The sequence below is a fragment of the Drosophila takahashii genome, chromosome 3R (assembly GCF_030179915.1).
Source record: "Drosophila takahashii strain IR98-3 E-12201 chromosome 3R, DtakHiC1v2, whole genome shotgun sequence".
Classification (NCBI taxonomy): Eukaryota; Metazoa; Arthropoda; class Insecta; order Diptera; family Drosophilidae; genus Drosophila; species Drosophila takahashii.
The window spans coordinates 35360859-35385409 of record NC_091681.1 but is presented as its reverse complement, the minus strand read 5'-3'; the positions used below and the strand labels follow the sequence as shown (position 1 = coordinate 35385409).

Below are 24551 nucleotides of genomic sequence, written 5' to 3'. Positions count from 1 at the left end.
TCTCTGAAAAGTTCGCTGCACTGGCGACTCACTATATAGATATTATATATGTATTTATCCCCACGCCCCCTTCTCGAAAAAAAACCAACCTCTTTGGTCTTATAAAATTGTGCAACTTTTTGTTTGACTCGTTCTAAAACGGAAAAACTCGTTTACAAGCCCCTAAAAAAGAATCAGTGTTTGTTAGCCGCGCTTTAATTTAGCACGTTTTATTAGCAACTAGAAGCGTCACACCTGGTACTCTTCCAGGTGCACTTGGAGATTTTATTAAACTTAATCAGTAAAATAAAAGAAATATATTTTTTTAAACGGAATTTTTAAAGAAAAGGTTGGTTTTGAATATTTAATATTAAGAATATTTAAAGTGTATTTTATCCAAAGTGTATTTATGAGGTATTCTATTTCTAAACTTATTTTTAAAGAAGGGGTTGGTGTAAAATATTTACCATCAGGAATGTTTAAGAGTATTTTAGTAATTTTTCTTTGATGCTTGCCAATTTTTTTTCCGTGTTTGGTACTCGCTTCATAGCATATTCTCGCTTCTGGCCGCTTTCGCCCGCCCATCGTATTTGGTAATCAGCGGCAGAGGCAGCAACAACTGCGATGGCCAAGTTCAGTGGCCTCCAAGTGTGTTGGAACTGTTTTGGCCAGCTTTTTATGATTGGTATAAATGATTTGTGTTCTTATGTGTCTGGCCACTTGATTGGGCAGTCGAAAAAAAAAAACTGGGTTAAGCGTGGTCAGGTAGATCCGAAGATCCCAAGATTGCCAAATTTCTGTGAGGCAATCTACATCCCATTTTCGGGGAAACAATTTCCACACACACCGAAAACTAAAGACTAAAAATCACAATAAGTACAAGAAAATGCAATTAACCGGCCAGAAAATCAAATGTCAATCACGTAGAGAAAAAAAACCTGTTGTTGCTCTCTAACATTTCAATGACTTTGAACTTTTGTTTGCGCTGGTTTTTCTGTGAGTTGTGAGGTACGATTTTTTGTGTAGCATTAACATATTGATTGTTGGCTTGACCCATTTAATTTGGGGCCCTCGAGAGCGGCCCACGCCACTTCCACTTTCGTTGACTTTCTTTGTGATCGTCGGTTTGTCAAATGCAAAGCCTCTTGGAGAAGCTCCCCCCCTTTTGGCATCTCCAAAGAGCTCACAACCAGTTTAGAGCTTCGTTCTCGCCGGTTCTCGAGCTCTGGCTTTCATAAAAAGTCTTTGGCCAACTTTCTTGCGGCTCATTCGCGCTTGTCGTCACCATGAAAGCGGTTCTCTGCGCGATTTTCGTCACTCTGCTGGCCACTTTGGGTCGTGGTCTGCCCACCTTGAAGGAGGATGGCCCTCAGGGATCCTTTGCCGGCCAGGTTTCCCAGCAGATTGCTCTGCAGCTGCTGAAGTTCAACAAGGACATCGATGCCAACCAGGTGCATTCCCCTCTAGGAGTCGCCTCCATCCTGGCCGTTTTGGCAGAGGCTTCTGAGGGGGATACCTATGCGGAGTTCCAGCAGGTCTTTGGTTATCCCAAGGATCGGGATCAGCTGAGGGAGGCCTACAAGAGGATTCTGGGAAGCTATCAGAACAGGGATGCTGCCGTGGCCCTTCCATCTTTCCAGACCTGGCTGTACATCTACAGGAATCATAGTGTTAAGGAGAACTTTAAGGATATCCTCGAGAAACACTACTTTGTGGATGTGAAGGATATCAACAGGCAGGAATACGATTGGAATGAACCCAACACTTCACTGCAGCTCTCCGAGGAAAAGGATAATACCGATTCCACAGAGGGAAGCACCGAACAAAGCAACAGCAAGGATGTGATTGGTTTCGAAACCCTGAAGAGGATCAACCTGGATGACGAGGACATCCCTGCTATTCCAGCTGATGGCTATGGCCAGGAAATCATCGACAAAGAGGCCTCCAAGTTCGATCGCGACATAGATGACAAGCAGTATGTGGAAAAACCAGTTGCCCAGGCTGAGGCCGAGTTGCTGCAAAGAGAACAAGAAGCCTTTACCACAGAATCGGAGGCCCAGAACGAGGAAACCACCACTTTGGCTGGTGCTGTGGAAAAACAGGAAAAACCAGACATGGCAGCCGAGGAAAATCCAGCCGAGAAGCAGCAGAACAAGCGCAGCGACCAGGAGGAGAGCAGCCAGTTAAAGAACCTGGAGGAGAACGAGACGGTGCAGGAGGCGGAGAAGCTGGCCAAGATCGGTGAGGCTCCGTTGGTGACCGCCGGTGAACCCGAGAAGGTGCGTCTGCCCCTCCAGAAGCTGGAAAATGCCGTCAAGACGGTGGCCAAGGATGGCGCCGACGAGATTATGCTCGCTTTAGAGTCGCACTTGGCTTCTGTTAGCAGGGTGAGTTGAAATTTGGAATAGAATTAAGTTGGGAAAATTAAAAAAAATATCATACTGATTCAAGTTACATCATAAATTTCAGAAGAAATAAAAAAAAACTTAGATCCTGATTTTACATCCAAAAGAATTTCAGTATTTTGGCCAAAACAAAAGAATTAATTGTTCAAATATGGAGTGTCATACCTTGTTGAGCTCGTAATTAAATTCCCAATCGATTGGCATTTAAATCTAAAGATTTTAATTTTTGTATATATTTTTGCCAACAATTTTGATGTAACCCCTTATAAAAAAATGCAAAAATTTGTGAAATTTTTTATATTTTTTAAATCTACTCGATAGTGATGTGGATCGTTAGATTAGGTTTTTAGTTGGGCAAAACAGTCATTCTTTTAGCTGTTACACATTTTTTAACACAATAACGAGGAAAACACTCAGAAAAAATCGTGTTTTTTTCATAAAAGACTTTTTAAAATTGTTGGCCCACGTTTATAATTTCATCGTTTCTAAGTACCCATTTGTTTATTTTAACTTTGAATCCCTTATTTAACCCTCAGGTCTATGGAGCCCGCAGTTTGTTCCGCCAGGACGACATTGCCTCCGCCTTGAGTGCCAATTCCATCACGGGTCGCTCGGTGGGATCCAAGTCCAAGATGCTTCTGTTCAATGGACTCTACTACCGCGGCAGCTGGGCGACTCCGTTTTACCAACTGAGGGACGGCAGCGATGAGTTCTTCTTCATGACCAACGAGGATGCCATGAAGGCACCGATGATGCATGCCCGTGGCAAGTTCCAGGTGGCGGATTTGCCCCAAGTCAAGGCTCGAGTTCTCAGTCTGCCCTATGAGACGTCCCGCTACTCGCTGTGTATTGTTTTACCCGATGAGACGGAGGGTCTGAGCGATGTGATATCGAAGCTGGAGACCAGTGATTTCCTTTTAGCTCAAAAGCAGTTCCAAATGAAGGATCTCCATGTGTCGCTGCCCAAGTTCCAGGTGGAGGAGACTTCCCGCTCGGAGGCGATGCTCAAGCAGATGGGTCTGAAGAAGGTCTTCTCGAGGACCGAAGCTCAGTTGGGTCTGCTTTCCGAGGATTCCGACATTCACGTCGATGAGATTGTGCAGTTTGTGAATGTCCGCGTGGATGAAGGTGGAAGTAGTGCCAATTCCCTATCGGCAGCCACCATGCAGGCCAGGAATCCCTCTCCCAGCCTGGAATCCACCATCTTGCCTGTTCCTGAACCCGAACCCGAACAGCCAGGCGTGGAACGCTTTGAAATCAATCGTCCCTTCGCCTATTTCATCGTCGACTGCCAGGAGCAATTCGTCCTGGCCTCGGGTAAAATCTACACGCCCGAGTTTAAGGAGGATCTGCCCTCGGTTTCCGTCGAAGTCGAGCTGGAGCAGTCTTAGTCATAAGTTTCGTAACGAATTTTCACCGATCCATGCAATAAACGTGCACACTTCATTTTCACAAAAAGTAGAAACAACCGAAAAGCAAACTTTCCCAGCGCAATCAAAACAGCAATTAATTCACTTACAGATGAGCAGCAACCACCCCTGAAATTCACGAATACTCGCTTCTGGTATTCAATTGTCCAACGCATAATGTGAAATGTATCCCAAGCATCGGGGCATTGCTAATTTCTGGAAATTTGTCATTGGGTGACGAGTTATCCCCGTCCAAAGTTCCCAGGGCAGTCGGGCATGAAGCGCATCCGAGCCACGTGTCCTGCGCCGGAACGAAAGCTGACAGGACTCCTCAAGTGGTCAATGGGCTGCAATTAAAATTCTCATTAGAATGCATGATGTCTTACTATCTGATTCGCAGTCTGGCCAGGAAGTGCGAGCCCCTTGTTTCCTGCGAGGAAAACGGGAAAAGCGGGAAAGCGAAACCGCCGAAAACGCATGCGAAAAGCAAAACACAACACGGAGAAAATGTGTCTGGAAGTCTGAGAGTCTGAAGCTCAGAAGCCATAGAATTTATATATATTTGCGCTATATAGGAGGGGGATGCACAGAAAAAAAATTGACAAAAGATCAGATTGATATGTGCTAATAAATTTTATATTGTTTTCATATCAATTTGATATGAATAAGCATGATATTGATCTTATTTTACATTATTTGTTTAAAAAATACTAAATTCGGTATTTTAAATGATGTGATAAAATATCATATTGATATGTTTGAATCATAAATTCGACAAAAACCCTATCATATTGATATGAAATAATGTAGAATTGACCCTGTTTCATATCGAATTCTTTTCTGTGTACATTTTTGCCATATAGGAAGGGGATAGGATAGCTGGGAGTCTGGAGTCTCGAGCTCAACTGAAAGTGGCGCCTGCCTGGCGGGCGCCAAAAAGCAGAGGTAAAAACAGGAGTAAATGCGTGCCATGATTACAGCGATGACGACTTCCACCCCAAAGGGAAACCAAGGAAAATCGTCGAGACTGGGGGAAAACTGCGACGGAGACGATGATGTTTCATCTTTTCCACATGAAAACTCACGTAACAAAAATTATGATAATCATAACTTTTTCTCCACCCCCTCCTCGAGTGGCTTTTTGTTTTGTTAGCCGGACAAAGGACCCAAAGGAAAGGTAGACCTTGGACCTTCGGAACATGGCGTCTAGTTTTTCTGTCGTCTGGCCATTGCTCTATTTTTATTAAGTCTTTGCATATAAATCAATGTGCGTCCGATATGCAGAAGAGCAGAAAAAGGTATAAAAGATTTATGGTTTCTGCTCCCGCTAGCGAAAAGCGAAAGGCGAGCTCGTTTAAATATTGTTTAACATAATTTCGGGCAAAAGATAGAAAACTCTTTTTCAGCGAGATAAACAAACAAAGTGGCCATAAATCCATCCATCCACTTGCAGCAGCGACAAACGCACAAGATTTATGGCACTGCCTCAAGTCTAATTACAAGTCAAGTTTGTCGAATTGAAAATGGGAGCTGCCCAGGGAAAATAGCTCAACAAGTGTGGGAAAGCCAGCTGTTTTCCCAGAAAAATTCAAAGTATTCCCCCTTAGAAATTCAGAGCTGTTGACATCACACATGTGAGCAGCAGCTGTCGTCAATCGAAAAAAAAGGAAAACTGGGGGATCTTTGGAATCGAGTTCTTAGCTATTGCCGAATATTTACAAAATCTAAAGATCCATCACTATCACAAGTCAAACAAAATTTAGAAATCAGCGAAGGCTTCCTCATGTCGCATGGTTTTTGCCTTGGGCCTGGGCTTCTCAGAGACCTTATCGAAATTGGATAAATCCTCCGGGTTGCTGATGTTGGGCACATAGGGAGCATTCACAGTTTGATTGAGCAGGGGAATCCACTCCACATCCTTGAACCACTCGTGCTCCTTGATGTCCCGATTGCCATTGATTAGGTTGCCAAAGCTGATAGGGAATATAATTTATAAATCCAATTATACATCTACGTTATATACTCACCGCTTTGAGAGATCCACCTGCAGCAAGTGATCCACCAAGTGGCGCAAAGCCCCACTGAAATAGCTGGGCATCTTGTAGTCGGCCTCGCAAATCTTGTTGTACATGCTCATCACATCGCGATTGTGGGCGGAAAAGGGCGAGTGACCGGCCACGAACTCAAAGACCAGCACCCCAAAGGCCCACCAGTCCACGCTGGTTCCATAGGGCTTCGATTGGATGATCTCGGGTGGCAGGTACTCGGGAGTTCCACACAAGGTCATTGTACGGGTCTCCACTTTCTGTTTTTGGTTGAGAAATAATGTTACTCAAAGATACTTGTTGGGAAGAGAAAGAACAGATAGTAAACCTTGGCAAATCCAAAATCAGTTACTTTCAAGTAACCATTCTTGTCCATCATTATGTTCTCGGGCTTGAGATCTCTGTAGAGCAGACTGCAATGATGCATATATTCCAGAGCCAAGAAAACCTGGGCGGCATAGAAACGAGCCTGCTTCTCAGTAAACTTTCGCACTCTTAAGGAAAAAATTTTTTAAGATAGCACCCCATTCTCATCAGTTACTGTTTGTTTCCCAATCTTAACCTATATTACTTACTTTCTGTGATAAGTGAAGAGCTCTCCACCGCCAATTAGTGGAAGAACGAGATACAGACTATCAAAATCCTTATAAGAGGCTATTAGATTGACCACATTCGGAAAGGTCATCGATCGCAGCACGTTCTTCTCGCTCATCACGTGGCTGACCTGCTTGGTCTTGATGATCTGATCCTTGCTCAGCTGCTTGGAGGCATAGTAATTGCCAGACTCCTTCTCCCGCACCAACTGCACCTTGCCAAAGGATCCCGAGCCTAGGGTGGCCTTCACATCGTAGTCATCCAATCCCGTGCTAGGCGACGGCACATTGACGGCGAACTTCTTGTTGAAATCCTCGCGCAGCTTGTCCAGAATCAGGATGTAGTCCACCTTGGGACTGAAGTGCATCTGCGCTTGCTCGGGCTGCGGTCCCATTGCGATTATCAGCTTTGTTCTCTACTAACTACACTAGAATTTCGAATTTTTTCTCTGGGGCATTACTAAAAGATCGGTTCTGAAAGTGATTTAAAGAGCTAGGGCTACCCATTTACTAACTACTGAGGTGTAAATAAGAAATTTTTTATTCTTTAAATCTTTATTTTGTAAAATCCCCTCCCTTATACAAAGCAAACGACGATTATTACGAACAAATTGACATTTAAAAATTTGCAAACAACTCGGGATGCCGGTTTATGCGGGACTTTAACCGATCCTTGTACTCGAAGTTCTCGAAGTTGGACAGATCCTCGGCACCGGAAATAGTGGGCACATAGGGAGCGATGACCTCTTGGTTGAGGATGCCGAACCAATCGACGCCCTGGAACCACGGATGTCCCTTCACATCGACGGCGCCCTCGTTCGAGTTTCCTAAACTGAGAAGGGTTGGAATGAGCATTACCTTACGTATATAAGAACTCTACTTACCGCTTCGAGGTATCCACCTGCATCAGGCTCTCGACCATGTCCTTCAGCTGGGGCGTAAAGTAGCTGGGCATCTTGTAGTCGCAGACACAGATCTTGGAGTACATCAGGATCACGTCGCGATTGTGGATGGCGAAGGGCGAGCGACCGGCCACGAACTCGTACACCAGAATCCCGAAGGCCCACCAGTCCACGGATTTGTTGTACGGCCGGAGCTGCACGATCTCGGGGGCTAGATATTCCGGGGTTCCACACAGCGTCGAAGTGCGGCCATCCACGCGCTAGGGATTTTTTTGGGATTTTAGATTTAAGGATTTAATCTGCCCGCGCTCTGCCGGCACACACACAGCATACAACACCCACCTTTGTGAAACCAAAGTCCGTGAGTTTGATGTAGCCCTTCCCGTCGAGCAGTATGTTCTCCGGCTTGAGGTCCCGGTACATCAGGTGCATCTTGTGCATATATTCGAGGGCCAGGGCCACCTGGGAGGCATAGAATCGGGCGTGCTTCTCGTTGAACTTGCGAACCCTTTTCGGGTTTATGGAATATCAGAATGAGTATTCTATAGGGAGGGCAACTCACCTGCGATGGTAACTGAACAGCTCACCGCCGTTGATCAGAGGCAGGATGAGGTAGAGGTAGTCGAAGCACTTGGTCGAGTCCACCAGGTAGATGAGGAACGGGAATCGGGCGGCATGCAGCACGTGCTTCTCGTTGTGCACATGGGCCACCTGCTTGAGCCGCACCAGATCCTCCTTGCTCATCATCTTGGCGGCATAGTAGTTCTTGCCACCCTTTTCCTTGACCAGCATCTGGGATGGGATTAATATTATTATGGTTATTATGGTAAAAGAAGATCCTTCTACCACAGTGCCGAAACTTCCGTTGCCGAGGACCGCACGCGTTATATAATTCTCGAGATTGGTGTAGGGCGACTGGACCTGGTGGTTCCATCGCTCGTCGAACTCGCGACTCAACGTGTCCAGCGTGGTATTGTAGTCTTCCTTGGAGTTGAAGGTGAGCTGCGTATTAAGCTGGCTCATAACAGCAGGCCACTATCCAACCGCCAATCGCGCATCTTACGGCGCCTCTGCGAATGCCTTCCCTTGCGGAGCTGAATTAGCGAAGCGATTTCGGTTTCGATTTCGAGTGGCAGGTCAATGCGGTAACGATACTGGGCGCTTGATACACTTGGAATTTGGAGTTTCATCACTTTTACACAATAAATCAGATAGTCAGTGACGTCTGGGTCAAAGCTGTAATGGGAAAACGAGGTCTGAGGAGGACTTCTTTGAATGGGTCATCGTATAAAATAATATTAGAGAGAAAAGTCTGAAATGGAAAAGCATTCTTGGAATTAAGAAGATAACAAAATCAACTGACTCGTAATAGTTACTAATTATATATTTAACTATTATGTTTGTCAAACAATATCCAAGAGAAATTGGCAAAATGATATTATGTAATATCAATTTTACCAGTATTTCATATTAAAAAAGATATGTTTATAAAATTCCACAAATTTACCATGGGCATATCGATTTTACCGCTACGTGTTTTTTTTTTTGTGTTTTAGTATCATATCTTTATTCCATTTGGTTAAATGTATTATCTGTTATAAAAAATACTCTTCAATCTTTTTTTAATAAAACAGTAGGTTACCAAAGTCTTTATATCATTCGACATTTAACTGATATTATGTTCTAATTAAATACTTCCTACACATTAACATTAAATAGTTCAACATCAGGTAAGGGAAACTCCATTACGAAATCCCAAAAGTGAGTGACTTCTTTCAATTAGCCAACAGAGCCCTTCTCCAAGGTATGACAAAGTTACCTCCACCTCCTTGGCTTTTCCAGGACGACTGAGAAATGGCAATTTCCTGCGACTGTGACTGAGTCCAAACACACATGTGTATTGCCTGTGTGCTACCAAGTCCGACTTCTCGACATGTCCTGAAAGCTCGTCCTGCTGCCTCCTGGCAAAAGTAAGAAAAATTGCAAAACGTCCGCTTGATAAATGATGCTAACCAAGATTACATAAGTTGGTAATTTTCTAGTACATTTATTTCCACATGTCACAGGCCAGTCGAGAGTTGGTTCACTCCACTCCACAGACCGCATCTTCATGTTGATGGACATGTGAGTAGATATCCCTGAGTTGGGATAGCGGTAGGCTTAGCCCAAAAACTAAACCGGATGCCCGAAATTGTTGCCGGCTTTTAAGGTAGAACCAAAACGAACCGTTTATTGGCCATTTCGGGCCAGTCTGTTGTCATTGTGCCACCTAAATTGACAATTAATCATTATCTTTCGGCCGCGTCGGCATTCAGATTGGCAGATTGGGTCAGCTTTGGTTGGGTATTCTCGAGAGCTATCCCATGTGAAAATGGGTTTCTAAATATGCCTTTGGTCTGGCCTAATGCCCTGGCATTTATTTTCAAGTAAAAGAGAAAGAACTTCATTATTGATTGGCAGGCAAAAGAAGGGGGTTTTCTATACCCAATACTCGTAGAGTAAATTAAAATGTAGAAGAACTTTTTCAAATCGGATCATTCATTAAAGAGTTATAAGAAAATAATGGAATTCAAGCAGTGCGAGCAGTCGCTTGTATATCTCCGTCTCCCTCGCAGAGGGACTCATCTGCTTAATTTTAATTCGCTTAAAATAAAACAAATTGTCACGTACGGCGAAAACTTTCACTTGCACTAGAAAAGTCGTGGAAAAACTAAACAATTTCACTTAGCCAATACGAAATCCAGGCTCATTTAACTTAGAGCCCAGCCGCCAGATAAACTCCAGTTGGCTAAGATATGTTAACGACGGCCATAAATAAGCGGATAATATCTGGAATGGAATGGAAGGCCTCTCCATATAGAGATGTGTGTGCTAAGCGGGCCAAGTGGAGATTAAGTCGCACGCACACGTTTCTCGGCCGTTTCTTTTGGCCAAAGCTGGAAACCACACTTAAAATTCATTTGTTGTCTTGAAGGACTCAATCCCCATGCGTTATGCAAAGTAATTGACGCCTCGATGAACTGTTGACACACATGGCATTTGTCTTTGGCCGCCTGGCTAATATTTGGCTTAGTTATCAGAGAGGCCATTTTTTGGGCTTAAGTAGGTGAATGTCCCTCGTAGCCGGGGCTAAATTCAATTATGCTGAAAGGTTTTAGTTTTTCCCTAACCAAAGTCCCCGGAAAAGCAGCTGCCCTCGGCCATTAGCGCTAATCTCCGCACAATCGGGAATAAATCAAGGCACGCTCTGCATTTGCTGGCCGGAAAATGCATTCGGTATTTGGGTTTCCATTCATTCATTCAATTTCAGCCTCACAGTTCAGCGGGCAGCAACAATGTAGCAACTCCCGAACCTCCCCGCGAAAAAACCTTCCACCTCAGATTCAGATTCACATTCAGGATACCGAGTTCAGAATTCTGAATTCAGAAGGTGTAACTAATCCGCTGGCCATGTGACTTTTGTCATGCGCCGATGTCAAATATACTACCTACATGTATGGGCGAAAAACGACAATCGTCAGCCGACAGCCGATGAACCCTTGCCAATCCGATGCGAAAGGTTTTCCACTCGATTCCACCCCGAAAACACGGCCGAGCGAACGGCCACCTTCCACCTTCAATCAACGGACCTCGAAACCTCGAACTCCACCCCCGATTTCACCGCCCTTCGATTGATTCCAGTGTTCACTTCGAATTGCCGCTTGTAATCCCTTGATTTGGCATTGCACTTTGGAAAAAAAGGGTTATGAAGTTAGTCGTTTATCTGGAATGCAGTTAAATGTCGGAAAAGAAAGAAAGTCCAACATATATGTTCTAAAGCGAATATAGAAGAATTGTTGTGTTTATGTAGAATGAATTATGAAGAAAAGAAAACCATAGATTAAAAGAGAAGTAGGAGCTAAGTAGGGGTTAAGTTAAAGACTTGATATTGAATGAATATACATGAAATATTTAAGAAAATATTAAGACATATAATAAAGATAAATCATATATATAAAAACTAGAAATTATTTCACTTAAATCCCAGAAATTTAAATTAATTTTGAAAAATAGGAATATCTATTTATTGACCCAAGCTGTTAGTTTCAGAAGTCTAAAATAAAGCTGTAAAATCAATTTTGCAAATTTTGGATAATATTTTCTATATAAATTATTACTTAATTATCTTTAAAAACAGTATAGATACATATTTTATTATTATTTATTTTTAAAAACAGTATAGATACATATCTTTCATAATTTATTTTCCCCTTCCACTTAACAATTTCTCGCAGTGCATTTATGACGCAATCATCACGGAAACAGCGCTGCGGGTGGGCCACGTTGACATTTTGCAGTTGGCTGACTTCGTCCATGTGAGGGTTTTTCCAGCCGAAAAACCGAGCGGTGAACTTTGGCTTGACAATAATTTTCATAATTTCCCTTTCCCCGAGACGAAGCTACCTTGCCGGGGGGAAAGCTTTCATAAATCAGCCGCGAACTATTGACACAACCCGCTGGCCATAAATCAGTGGGATCCGCGGACATCAGGTTCGCCAGCCAGCCCTTTGCATATTCTAAACAAATTGCCCCCAAATCGGCCGAGACTATATCGATATATATATATGGCAGAGGGCATCCGCGAATTTTCCGGCTTGCCAAAATGCGCGAACAAATAATGGCAACAAAAGCGCTGAATAAAACAATTGCCACAGTTTTAACATTTTCCCGTTTAGCCATTCGCCATAAATAAACATGAAACGGTTTTCGGTTTTCAGTTGCTGGTGGCTGATATTTGCGTCGTCCTGGTCGCAGGATCCTCGGCTTCCTCTTCCGCCGGCGAGTGCAAAATGCTCAAAACATTTTATTGAAATTCAATTAAAGTCGTATTTCAATAATTGGTCACGCATGGTGCGCATTTCCGTGCTGCTCCGCTTCTAAATGCCGCATTTGAATTTATGACTTTTCAATTTGGTTCTATTTTTTTTGCTATTCGAATTCGGAATTCAGGATTCAGGACTCAGGGGCAATTGAAATGCTGCCACTTGGCCGGCAGCCTTTGTCCTTGGTCCTTTTCCGAATGGAAATCGGAAATTGTTGCAAAAATCCGTTGGTTGTTGGTTGAGGCTGCATTAGGCTGCAAGTTCTTATCAGTTTCTGGGTGACAAGGGTGAGCATTTTTCTATACACAGAGAAAAAAAATTGAGAAAAGATCAGATTGATATGTGCTTGTCAATTTTATATTTTTTAAAGATAACTTAATACCATTTTGATATGAATAATGATCATGTTTATCTTAGTTTACATTATTTGTTAAAATTAAAAACTAAATTTGGTTTTTTGTATAATATTTGACATTATTAATATGCAATAAGCTAGGAGTGCTAAGTCATATCGATTTTTTTTCTGTTTATATATTTCTTTTTTCCCCTAACTTTTTCACCCTCACCGTTAAGTGTGCAGCATTTTTGCGTGATTTGTGCGAATTTCTGTGTCTCGTTGAGGCTGATAAAACTTCCCTCCCCCTTCTCACGGAAAATGGGAAATGTGATACGGGGTGGTTGGCTAGTTTGTGCGCCTTTGTTGATGTTGTTTAGTGCCATAAATTCTTTTTTACTTGTCATATCTGACTTCGAGCTCTCTCCATTTAGGCACAGATCATTAAGTTTTGCACTGCGTCTATCTGATTTAAAGACATGGCAACATGTGTAGCTTCCAGCCTTCAGCTATATACACTCGAGTGCCCATCCCCTGGATTTATCAAAATGTCAATTGCCCCGCCGACTGTCACGGATCTTTAGCCTGGGCATCCTCTAATTAACGAGGCGTTGATGCCGCATTTCGACGGATTTATTTTGCAAAAAAATCAATTTGATTCGAGGCAGACTGTTGCTTAATTTGGCAAATTCAGTGGCGACCAAATTAAATCTATCAAAACATCAACACTGTCAAGGCAAAGCTGACAAAGCGCGGGATTTGCATTTATTGCGGAGTTTATATGGTGGAAATTTGAAAAGACATTTGGTAATTATTTTTTATTTTAAAGTTAGTCAACTCTTTATAAGGTTTTAAGAACTTAAAATCCATTTATTTAAGTTTTAGCAACATTGTAAAAATATTAAAGTAAAATAAATTAAAAGAAAACAAAACAAAATTCTAAAATCTCTGCAAATGTATTATTACACACGTATTTAACAGTGTTTTTCTTTTAATGAATTAATTAATTAGCAAAGTAAAACAAAATTCCAAAATATGTAAATTTTAGGTATTGTACAAACTTTCTGTATATATTATCTACAGATAATCCAATTTATTTTACGTTGAACAAGCACTAAAAGCATTTTTAGTTCATAAAAAATGTTTCAAAAGATCACAGATTTTTTATAATTTTTTTATTACCCACTGTAACGAAAAGTAAAACTAGAAATAATTAAATTAGCATGCTTTCTTGACTTCTTTTATTTATTTAAATATATATTTTTATATACATTTTTATGGTAAGGAACCCTGATATAATTCCCACCCCCTCACTCAATTATCACATATTTTTACTACGCATGAACATCATTAGAGGTGCCTTGGCATTCCTCTCGGTCTCGGGAACTAGTCGCAAAATGCAGTGAAAATAATCAACCTGGGGCATGATCAAAGTGATGTTGACAACGACATCTCCTGGGCGTGTCCCTATCTCTACTTCCCTTCTCTTCTGCCTTACCGTATCTCTAAAACTCGAAAACTTTGGCCATATTCCGAGCATCTTTATGATCGTCTTAGATCTCCGCTGGCTGCCAACATATTTTTACACGCCAAACATTTTATTTTGACAGGCATGCGATTTGCACGCTTAATTGAGACAGGTGCATTCCAAGGAGGGGGTGAAAAGGGGGTGTGGTGCAGAGGGGTCCTAAAAGGGGGGAGTTTAGCATGGGGCGAAAATCGAGGAGGAAGTGCGGCCAAGCTGCGACATGTGTTCGCTTATGGTGTCGCACAAATGCGGAGATTTATCATCGTGCCACATGCCACGTGTCGCCTCCGCTCCGCTGCCATTTCCACGACTTTCCCGATTTTCACGGGAAAAGCCTGCGACGCTCGCCAAATGCAAAATTAACAACCTAATTAATAGTTGGCCCCGGCCAGGACAGGTCTCCTCCTCATCCTCCATCGACTGTCTAAAATGATTCTCTGATTCACCCACCCTTTTTGGTTTCTGTTTCGGGCAGCTGCCTCTAAAATGCTGCACTATTTCGCTCAGTGCTTCGATGCCAGGCGGCTGGCTGCCACGCCCACCCAACTTGTTGGCAATTGCCGAGTTGGCCGAGTTAATTTAATGGATTTTATTCGGGGTATGATGGGGCACAGCGAAGAAAGGTTATAATATATGCTTATTTACGAAAATATTAAAAGCGAATATATGAAAATTCTACAATTCATTTTTTCGTTTAACTTAATTAGTTCATAAATTTAGTATCATCACTTTTTTATTTAGTCTTTATTTAGACAAGTACATATTTTTGTATGTTTGTGGATTTTTTTTGTTTTAGTACCTTATAATATATAAGATATTTATGAGATAATGATAAACACTATACCTTTATTTTTATACCCTTGTAGAGGGTATTATAATTTCAGTCAGATGTTTGCAACGCAGTGAAGGAGACGTTTCCGACCACATAAAGTATATATATTCTTGATCAGCACCAATAGCCGAGTCTATCTAGCCATGTCCGTCTGTCCGTCTGTCCGTCTGTCCGTCTGTCCGTCTGTCCGTCTGTCCGTCTGTCCGTTTCTATGCGAACTAGTCTCTCAGTTTTAAAGCTATCGCGATGAAACTTTCCCGAAAGTCTTCTTTCTATTGCAGGTAGTACATATGTCGGAGCGAGCCGGATCGGACCACTATATCTTAAGGCTTCCATAGGAATATTCAAACATATATAAGAAAATTCTTGTTAATTTGTAGGAAGAAGGCGTTTTAATTCTTGACTACTTAAAAACAAAATTCAAAAATAGGAACACTGAATCTGGAATCCCTGGAACTGCACCGAGTGAGTATTACTTTATCTGCAAGGGTATATAAGCTTCGGCTGGCCGAAGGTAGCTTCCTTTCTTGTTAGGTTTTAAACACATTTAATTTAATGAGGTGAGAATAAAAATTTGTTTACTATACAATAAAATTAATAATATTTTTTTCTAAAAATGCTTTATGTTAATTTTTTTTAATTTTCTCTTTTCTTGGCAGAAAAATAATTGCAAGTATTTTAAAGTCGAACACTTTGTATGCACAACCATTTGAGGTATTTTCGTAGTCGGAGAATGTTTCCAAACATTTCGCACATGTCGCTTTTCTGTTTTTTAATTGGACCCATCTCGGGATCGCGCCAATATTTCGAGCAGCGGAACCGCAAACTAGGAGTAACTAACGGCCAGCGGGCGGCGCTGTCAAAGTCAGCTGGTGCCCTCTGCCATATCCCATATCCTATATTCTCCATATTCCTCTCTCGGTGGAAACGTCTAAAACGTTGGAAAATTCCAAATTGACTGCCGGACCCCTGGATGTCCATGTCCGAGTCGACTTATTGAAGGCGTTTGCGGTGGGGCTTTTCGTTTCGGGCCGGACGTTTATTGAACATTTTTACTTGCGGTTTGGTTTGGGAACCCCTCCCCGGGAAAAATGGTATATGGGGTTTCCTTTATTAATTTTTGTGTGAGCTCGTCTCGATTTCACGGACAGCCTTAAATGCAAATCGCTGCAAATGGGATTTGCCGAAACGGGATGTTTACTGCTAGATCTGCGGGCCAAACGAAATTGGCCAAAAAAATGCGTTAAATGCAAATTGGATAAGATGTCGTTTCGGAGAGCAGAGGAGACTTGCATGTGGCTGCCAAGGCGGATATCCTTGGCCCATCACATGGCGAATGTGAATGGTGGGCTGAAAGCGAGCCGAGAACTTTAAAGTGGATTATATCTCGAGGATGTCGAGGATATAGCACCCCTCCCCTTCCCGAAAAACCCAGCACCAAGTGCTATCTCCTGCACTTTGGAAACATAAATCCGTGAGTTTTTGCGAGGGAAATTTATGGCGCTCGCGACACTCGCGAAAGTTTTGGCGGCGGCGGCGGCATTGTTGTATTTATGACCGCGACATGACCTGCTCACATAAACGAGTCCTGAATCTGGAAACCAGAAGCCGGAATCCTGAGATCCTGCAGAAACGTGCAGGTCCTGCGAGGAAATTGGATTTGCCGGAGGATACTAAGCTTTCGCCTCTTAAATCTGCACGCCTGTCAATTTATGTTTTCTGATCGAAATTTATGTCCCCTCAGCTTTCTAATGAGCGGAAATGCAGCGCGGAAAATTTGAGGACAAGGATAACAGGAAAACAGGAGCCTGGCACTTTGCCCCAATTCCAATCGAAGTTAATTACGTGGAACATTCACAGTTCAAACTGGCGATTTACATTGGCCAACCCCCAAAGAAAAAAAGGAAGCCAAATCCATTCAACCGGATGCAGGATGTCTGGATTCTGCTTATGACTGCAGAATCCATAGAGAAAAGTAACTCTTGGGAGTGTGTTTGCCGAATGTCTCCGGGCGGAATGGTCAGAAAATCAGAATAAGAATCCAAAGTCCGGCATCCAAAACGTGGCCATAATTATTGTTATGTTAATGGTGACCATCATCGGCGGGGGAAAATAAGAGCACAGCTTTCGGGGTTGATTGGGAATCTCGCTTGACCATAAAGCCATCACCGTTACTCGGAATATCGACAAATGTTGTTTGTCCATCGGTTGCCACGTCCCGTTTCTCTGTTTGCCCTGCGACTTTGCATAAAAATGGTTGAGTGGCTGAGGGTTGAGGGGAAATATTTATACAGCCTTTGTCAGAAATCAAAGTTTACTATCGAAGTGTTTGGTTTCTTTTTTGGGAAATATTTGGGAATTAATTTGGTTTACTTCTGGGCAAGAATTCTATAAAAAAAAGCTTAAAAGTATTATTTTTTATAATTTTAGAAAATTAATAAAATGTTAAAATATTATTTTTTTGTTTTTTTTTTTTTTAATTTAAACTGGTAAACAATACTAAATTTATTAGAAAGAAAATAATTTATTTTTATTTTTCGGTAGTAATACAAACGATTAATGCCAGAAAATAAAAAAAGCCCGCCTTTCTTAGAAGATCTGAAGCAAAAGGCATCTCATTATGAGTCAAAATCTGCCAAGTGGGCCACCCCTGTTCCGAAGGTCCGATTTTCATCGATCTTTTTTACTTTTCCGGTTCACAACGAAAATATAAGAACTTCATTTGAACGGTTTTGCGAAATTTTGAGTTTTACCGGAGTTATAGGGGTCAAAACATGGCATTTTTGACACTTTTTCGAAAAAGTTGCACTCAGTCAAAAATTCATAACTTCGGAACGGTAAGAGATATCTTTATGATGTTTTCACTAATCGCTCAAGAATTATTATGGCTTTCCATAAAAAAATTTAAAAAAAAATTAAAAATTTTTTTTCTTAAAAATAAATCAACATTTTTTTTTAGTTTTTATTTTTTTCAGTGTTCTTCACCAGCTATAGAGTTTAAAACCATTTGAAAATGAAGTTTGATTCATTACGAAAAAGATAAAAAAAAAAAAAAGAGGGGCCCGGACAAAGGTTTTTCGCAATATCGATTTTAAGAAGGGCGCACAGCGGTTTTCCATACAAAAACGGCTTGCTCGTGAAAATTGGCTGGTCAACACATGCCGTTGCGCGCGTAGCGTCAGCCGACTGCAGCTGTCAATGAGGCACTTCTTGTCGTTTTGTATGGGAATCCGCTGTGCGCCCTTCTTAAAATCGATATTGCGAAAAACCTTTGTCCGGGCCCCTCTTTTTTTTTTTTTTATCTTTTTCGTAATGAATCAAACTTCATTTTCAAATGGTTTTAAACTCTATAGCTGGTGAAGAACACTGAAAAAAATAAAAACTAAAAAAAAATGTTGATTTATTTTTAAGAAAAAAAATTTTTAATTTTTTTTTAAATTTTTTTATGGAAAGCCATAATAATTCTTGAGCGATTAGTGAAAACATCATAAAGATATCTCTTACCGTTCCGAAGTTATGAATTTTTGACTGAGTGCAACTTTTTCGAAAAAGTGTCAAAAATGCCATGTTTTGACCCCTATAACTCCGGTAAAACTCAAAAATTCGCAAAACCGTTCAAATGAAGTTCTTATATTTTCGTTGTGAACCGGAAAAGTAAAAAAGTTCCATGAAAATCGGACCTTCGGAACAGGGGTGGCCCACTTGGCAGATTTTGACTCTTATATAAATCTGAGAAATACTATAAATTTATACAAATTTCCCAGGCCTATCATCTGTTAATGAGAAGCGTGAGAAAAGCCTGCGCTTTTCCAGTTAAGTGCTTAAAAGTGTGCCAGAGTTTTCTGGCTCAGCCATCAAGTTCACAGCCCGTTGGGGAGTCCTGACGAAAAGGGGCGTGGCTTTCGCACTCCTTTTTTACGATTCGCCATAGCCTTTGGGAAGATCCGATGCAGAAGTCGGCGGTCCTGATAGGTGTGACACATACCGTGATTGATGAAATGTTTGCCCACAGAAAAGCCAACCGAAAAGAGGAAGACCAACTAATTTCCACATTTTTCACATTTACGAAGACAAATTGAGGTGCGAACTTGGGTCGAGGCAATAAAAGTGCCGAATATCAAAACAACAAAATCTTGGGTCATAAAAAAAGAGGTGGATTTTTTGGGGGAGGAAGGGTTGGCTCTCCGGTTTTTTTGAATGGCGGTGGCAGGCATGCGAAATTCACGATTGCCAATTGTTTCTCGATTTTTTGAGAAGATGGGCATCCGCCAAAAATCCCTGAGAAGTCGCATTATGAGCACGAAGGGAAAGGGATTTCGAATCGGACCACTATAAAAGTCAATATCTGGGACCATAAATTGCGACTCCTTCGATACAGTTCCACTCTGCTTTTGAGTTAGAGTTCGTGGCGAATCGTTCGCCATTTGAGTTTTCCTATTTCGGTTTAGTTTTCCATTTCATTTCGTTTTATATGTGCCCGGTTTTCCCGAAAGTTGTCAACGGCCATAAATGGCGAAGCACCCACCACTTTCCTTTGACTTTTCAATGAAAGCCCAACACCAGCCGCAGACTTTTCTACCCAACCCCCCACTTTCCCTCGATTTCCATTAGCATAATGTCTGATTCGCCGATCTGATTTGCCCGGCTTTCCTCTCACTTTCGATTTGTCACAATTCCATTTTATTTTATTTATTTGCCGGCCAGCGAAATTACATTTTAAAAAGTTTACTTCTCGTTTGTTTTATTTGTTTCTGTTTCAGGGGGTACAACAAATTTTTATTGCTAATGTATGCGCATGGGAAATTGATTTCCGAAGTTTTCTTCTTCACCGGGAGAAATTGCTTGAGAATTTCCATCTTAATTCTGCGCGACCTTGAAGGCGGCTGCTTTAATTGTTAATCGAGTGCCAATGCCATGTCAGCGGAACGACCTTGGAAAAAGCAGGGGGATCCATTTATTCTCCACGAAAAAATCTGGTTCAAGAGCAAAATAAAAGAACTGCGAATTTCTTGAGGCTCAGCACGAAAATAGAAACACATCTGGTTCGTATAAAACGTTCGAAATGGAAATGGAAAACACGCACTTTTTCCTTTATCGCAGCTTGTGAAAAAGTTCTCGAACAGCACAGTGATCTTCGGGATCGAGGGCACCGATGGCCACTTGGTACAGTAGAGCCTGCAGAATAAAGGGCAGCCGCTGGCAGCGATCCATGCGGTACCAGGTGTTTTTCCTCTTTATTCTAAGCCTCGAATCGGAAGCAGCTGGAAAAGCCTCGCGAAAACTCCTGGTGAAATCCGCACTGAAATTTTCATACGGAGTTTCCTTCAGATCTTCGCCTGTTAGAGCTTTCCATTGGAAACGCAGCTTTGCCGCTGGTTTCAAAGACTCCCAGGATGGTAAATTCTTTATCGATAATATGTAGTCTTCATAAAAAGCCTTGGCGCAATTATCCAACTCTTTGATTTCCTCTTTAGTGGGTGGACTTTCATCGAAGCCGCTGGACTCCTCCTTTCCACCACTTAACCTGCTCTGGCTTAAGCATTTTCTCTTGGGAAAGAGAGTCTTAATAAAATACAAAAGTTTCTTGTTGAAACCCTCTTTTTGTTCTGAAGCATCCTCTGAATATTCCTCAAAACAGTCTTCGTCTCTTGGAAAAGTGGTTTGACAGCGAGAATTTCGTTTTTCCTGGAATTTTACTTTACATCTGGGTTTTTTCTTACAAGGATCTTTACACTCGGTACTTCGTTTCTTCTTCTCCTCACAATGTTCCTCCATATCCAGTTCCTCTTCATTCATTTCATCATTTTCCTCCTTATAAGCCTTAAAAATTAGGTCCAATGTACTTCGGTTCAAATCGGAAAAGCGTATTAAGCGTGGTTCACAACGCTCTTCACCATCGTAGGTGATCAAAGGACCTGGATACTCGTGTCTTATTGTATAACTAGGATGAGTTACCAAGTGTCGTCCTCCAAAATCGAAATTTCTCTTAACTCTTTTTAAGTCCAAAGCCTCATCAGAATCGGTAGTAGAAGATGCAAAGCCCAGATTGCTTAAAATCTGTTTCAGCAAACAAAACAGATCGTCACTTAGAAATTTGCAAAATGTATCCATGGTATATAAAATATCGATTGAAATGTTTTCCACTGAATTTTGTCCTTAAACTCAGAGCTTACTGAATATTCTACCCAAAAGTCGTATGAATTTTCCAATTTTTCCTGTGATTGCAATATCAAAGGAATCCCAATTTTACCCTGCTTAATTTAGTGTTCATGAAAATATATGGCTCCGCATTATAAATGCGAAAAATACTCGTTCACATAAAAATCAAACGGGGGGCGGCAACAAATATGACAGCGAATTTTGCTATATTAAAAATGCTGCTGTGGCTGCAAAAAAAAATAGAAGAAAAAATATGGCAAAAATATCAGAATAGAAATAAAAAGACGAAACGGAAAGAAAAACATTAGGATTTCCACATTTATTCGCTTCTCTCCTCGTTTATTTATGATTTCTGCTTATTATCTGGGGCGGGGTTTTTCTTTCTGGGGAACGTTCATATTCATTCTTCCGATTAAGCAGTTTTCATGGTCATCGCCAAACGTTCGCGAATCATGGCCAAAATAAAATAAAATAAGTGGCCTAAATAAAATGGCAGCGGAATGAAGATCCAAGCACCGAATAGCTGCAATTATTGAAATTAATTTCATTTATTACATCATGAAAATATTTCGCAGCCAGCGAGCAAAATATTTTCGCCACACGCTGTCCCTTGCAATTAAGGATTGGACATTGACTTGTCTGGCCCCCCTCGTCCTTCGTCCTTCCAGTATTTTTGTGTGCGTAATTTGAAGTTAATAACGTTGAAATAAATTCTCCATTCGATTTGTATCGCCCCCATTTAGCGGACCAACGTTCGCCAATTGCCCAAGCCAAACATGACCAGGCACTGATAAAAAAATGTTGGTGAAATGTCTTTAATTAAATTTTAAAGAATATAGAAATAGTGTTATATATATAGAAAAATTTATTAAAATGAAATGAACTTCACTTGTAAGTTTTATAAATTGTGAAATGGTAGAATAAAGCCTAGTGAAAACAGTAATGTTAATATAAATATGAAAATATTTCAAATAAATAAAAAATATATTCAAAAATCTAAAAAAATTAAATAAACTTCAATTCTTAGTTTTAATTTTTTTAAATTTGTTTGAAATGATTTTTTAAAATATTTTCCGGAAATGGTGATACGTTATTTTCTATTCAATATTAAACATTTATTTTAAAGTATAAACTAATTAACCCTAGTTTATAACTGTTTTTTTTCTCTCACTGTACAATAACCAGGAGTCCACAGAATTTTGGTGTACCACCTATAAAGTCTGCACTTAATTGCTATGAATACGAATATTTATTCGATATGACATATATGTCATCATATTTTTTCGGGGGAATTTACGAGGAGCATTTGGTATAGATGAGGAAAGAATACGATTAAATATATATTTTTTTCGTTTGTGAAAATGGGGTAACGAAGTTCTGCAATCTCTAGAGAAATTCTGCATTATAAACGGGGGATTCCCCCACCGGCGAACGCGAAGATGAGCTATTTCTCCATACATCTTCCTGGTTTTCCCCGGATTTACGATGGCTAGGTGAGTTGAAGTGCCGTGTTGCCAGCTAATGGCAATGCGTCGGCCACAGCTCCCAGAACAATAAAATTCCCATTTAGAAGTCGCGTGAAGCTTTCGCACTCCCCAAAGAAAAAGCGCCGGAAAAGTGTGGCAGCAGCAGTTTTCCCAGTTTACGTGGAAACAATTTTTATGGCATGTCAAAAACCTATTTTAATGCTTTTAATGAAAGCGAATTTTATTGCATTACTTTTCGATTTTACTGCCCCCAACCGAACGCCCCGCAAAATCGACAGGGGGGCGTAAAAATGCACTCAACTCAAAATGTTGACAAGATCGTAAAAAGTTTCGTGAGGAGAACAAGAAAAACAGGTGACAAGGCAAAAACAGAAGCCACCGCAAAATGTGGAAAACTTGCACATAACAAAGGCCACTTAAACTGCCAATTGTGGTGGCTTTTCCCCGAGTTTTTCCATTCCTTTCCATTCCGCAGAAAAAACATTTTTGCATAAATTCGAATTTCGCTGGCGACGGCTCCCGAAAGTATGCTTTGAATTTTTCGCAGCCGCCAGCTACCTTTGCCAAATTCATTTGACCAGAAACTTAAGTTATATTTTGGCCGGAAGCCAATACAAAAAAAATGGGAGACATGTTTAGTGGCACGGCAGCAGCGACAAAAGCTTTCAGCCATAAAGGATGCAGGATGCAGGAGGCAGGACTCGGGGTAAAAAGCAGGGAACACGTCGCCTGTCGGAGCACTCAATGTCACCAGTTTCGGGGGGCAAATGCAGTTCCAGTTCGAAAGCGGCGAAACAATGACATGAGTTTTGGACGCACTTTTGCTCCCTGACAATCCATATTGCATGCATTAAATATCTCATATATACGAGTAGATATACCAAATGGATTCGGGGTCGCCACTATTGACAGGGTCAGTCATGCATTGTTGGCCGGCCAAAAAAGCGGTCGGGATGTCAACTGCAGGACATCTCACAACTTTTGGCCCGGCCCAATGATCTGAAGGGAAGGCATATGGGCGGTGGAGGTCTAAAACAAAAGGAGATTCCTTCTACTTTTGGGCACTCTTCAAATTATAAATATTTCTAATGTACACTGAGAGGATTTTACGATATATCAAAAACAAAATGGGTGGATTTGCAAATTCAAAATTTAAAAGGTGTCTAAAAGTATGCAACAATAAATTTTGAGTCTGAAAGATGATGTTTCCTTTAAAATTATTAATATTTCTAATGTGCACTGAGAGAATCTTACGATAAATCCAAATAAAATATATGGATTTACAAGACAAAAACCGAAAGGTGTCTAAGAGTATGCAACAATAAATTTTGAGTCTGAAAGACGATGTTCTATTTTTTTACAGCATAATTTTAGACATTTTTATAAGCGAAATTCGTGTTCCCTGCATTTATTTAATCACAAGAATGTTCTCTCTTAAATTACTTATCAGAACTTTAAATATTCCCCGTTTTATATTCGTTTGAGTGCATTTTTCAGGGTGTCTGGGGGTGGGATCCCAATCGCAGTCAGATACTCGTATCTATGGCATCCTCAGCTGTGTGACGAATCCTCCGCCCATCCACAAAAGAAGTGTCATTAGCCGGGATTCGTTCATAAAAAGCAATGGCAAATGGCAGCCGCAAGTGACAAAGTTAGAGCACCGAATTCGTTTCATTGGCCCATAAAAAATAGCGAAAACAAAATGCAAATGAGTTTCGAGGCCGCGCGAAAAAAAGGTGGAACACTTTTGCAAGTAATTCTCGCCGCCGAAAACGGAGACCCTTGACATTAGATGACTGCTCCCCCTCCCACTTTTCCCGAGACTTTGCCGTCGCATATAATTACAGCTATTTGTGTAGCTAATTAATTGCTAATCAATCATAGGACGAAAGCGAGACGGACCCACAGACCCACAATAAAAAAGGACGCGCCGTTGTTTGCCTGTCAGCCAGACCCGAAAGGACATCTCAATCCCGGGACTTCTAAGTATTCCCCCAACCCAACCCATCTCATCAT

The 24551-nt window shown here is 41.2% G+C and overlaps 4 protein-coding genes across 7 annotated transcripts; 1 reads left to right on the top strand and 3 right to left on the bottom strand.

Annotated features, from left to right (window-relative positions):
• Nucleotides 1-1255: 1255 nt before the first annotated feature.
• Nucleotides 1256-3882, top strand: Spn100A (Serpin 100A). The gene is made up of 2 exons (XM_017144964.3): nt 1256-2366; nt 2921-3882. Exons 1-2 carry the CDS (start codon nt 1266-1268, stop codon nt 3773-3775), a joined length of 1956 nt encoding a protein of 651 aa, XP_017000453.2. The 5' UTR covers nt 1256-1265; the 3' UTR covers nt 3776-3882.
• Nucleotides 3883-5476: 1594 nt separating this feature from the next.
• Nucleotides 5477-6928, bottom strand: LOC108059624 (cAMP-dependent protein kinase catalytic subunit 2). Its single transcript, XM_017144982.3, has 4 exons — nt 6414-6928; nt 6167-6332; nt 5821-6098; nt 5477-5766 (listed from the first exon to the last, which is right to left on the bottom strand). The coding sequence occupies exons 1-4, from the start codon at nt 6824-6826 to the stop codon at nt 5553-5555; spliced, it is 1071 nt and encodes a 356-aa protein (XP_017000471.1). The 5' UTR covers nt 6827-6928; the 3' UTR covers nt 5477-5552.
• Nucleotides 6929-6975: 47 nt separating this feature from the next.
• Pka-C2 (Protein kinase, cAMP-dependent, catalytic subunit 2) lies at nt 6976-8570 on the bottom strand. 4 transcript variants are annotated; one of them, XM_070217111.1, is made up of 5 exons: nt 8183-8570; nt 7896-8125; nt 7676-7841; nt 7316-7593; nt 6976-7258 (listed from the first exon to the last, which is right to left on the bottom strand). In XM_070217111.1, the coding sequence occupies exons 1-5, from the start codon at nt 8354-8356 to the stop codon at nt 7009-7011; spliced, it is 1098 nt and encodes a 365-aa protein (XP_070073212.1). In that variant the 5' UTR covers nt 8357-8570; the 3' UTR covers nt 6976-7008. The 4 variants fall into 4 exon arrangements, with proteins under 4 accessions (XP_070073212.1, XP_017000469.2, XP_070073213.1 ...); XM_017144980.3 differs by having other exon boundaries at nt 6978-7258; nt 8180-8569; XM_070217112.1 differs by having other exon boundaries at nt 6978-7263; nt 8183-8569.
• Nucleotides 8571-19598: 11028 nt separating this feature from the next.
• On the bottom strand, nt 19599-21079 carry LOC108059650 (uncharacterized). Its single transcript, XM_017145009.3, has one exon. The coding sequence runs from the start codon at nt 20998-21000 to the stop codon at nt 19981-19983; it is 1020 nt and encodes a 339-aa protein (XP_017000498.2). The 5' UTR covers nt 21001-21079; the 3' UTR covers nt 19599-19980.
• Between the last annotated feature and the right edge of the window lie 3472 nt (nt 21080-24551).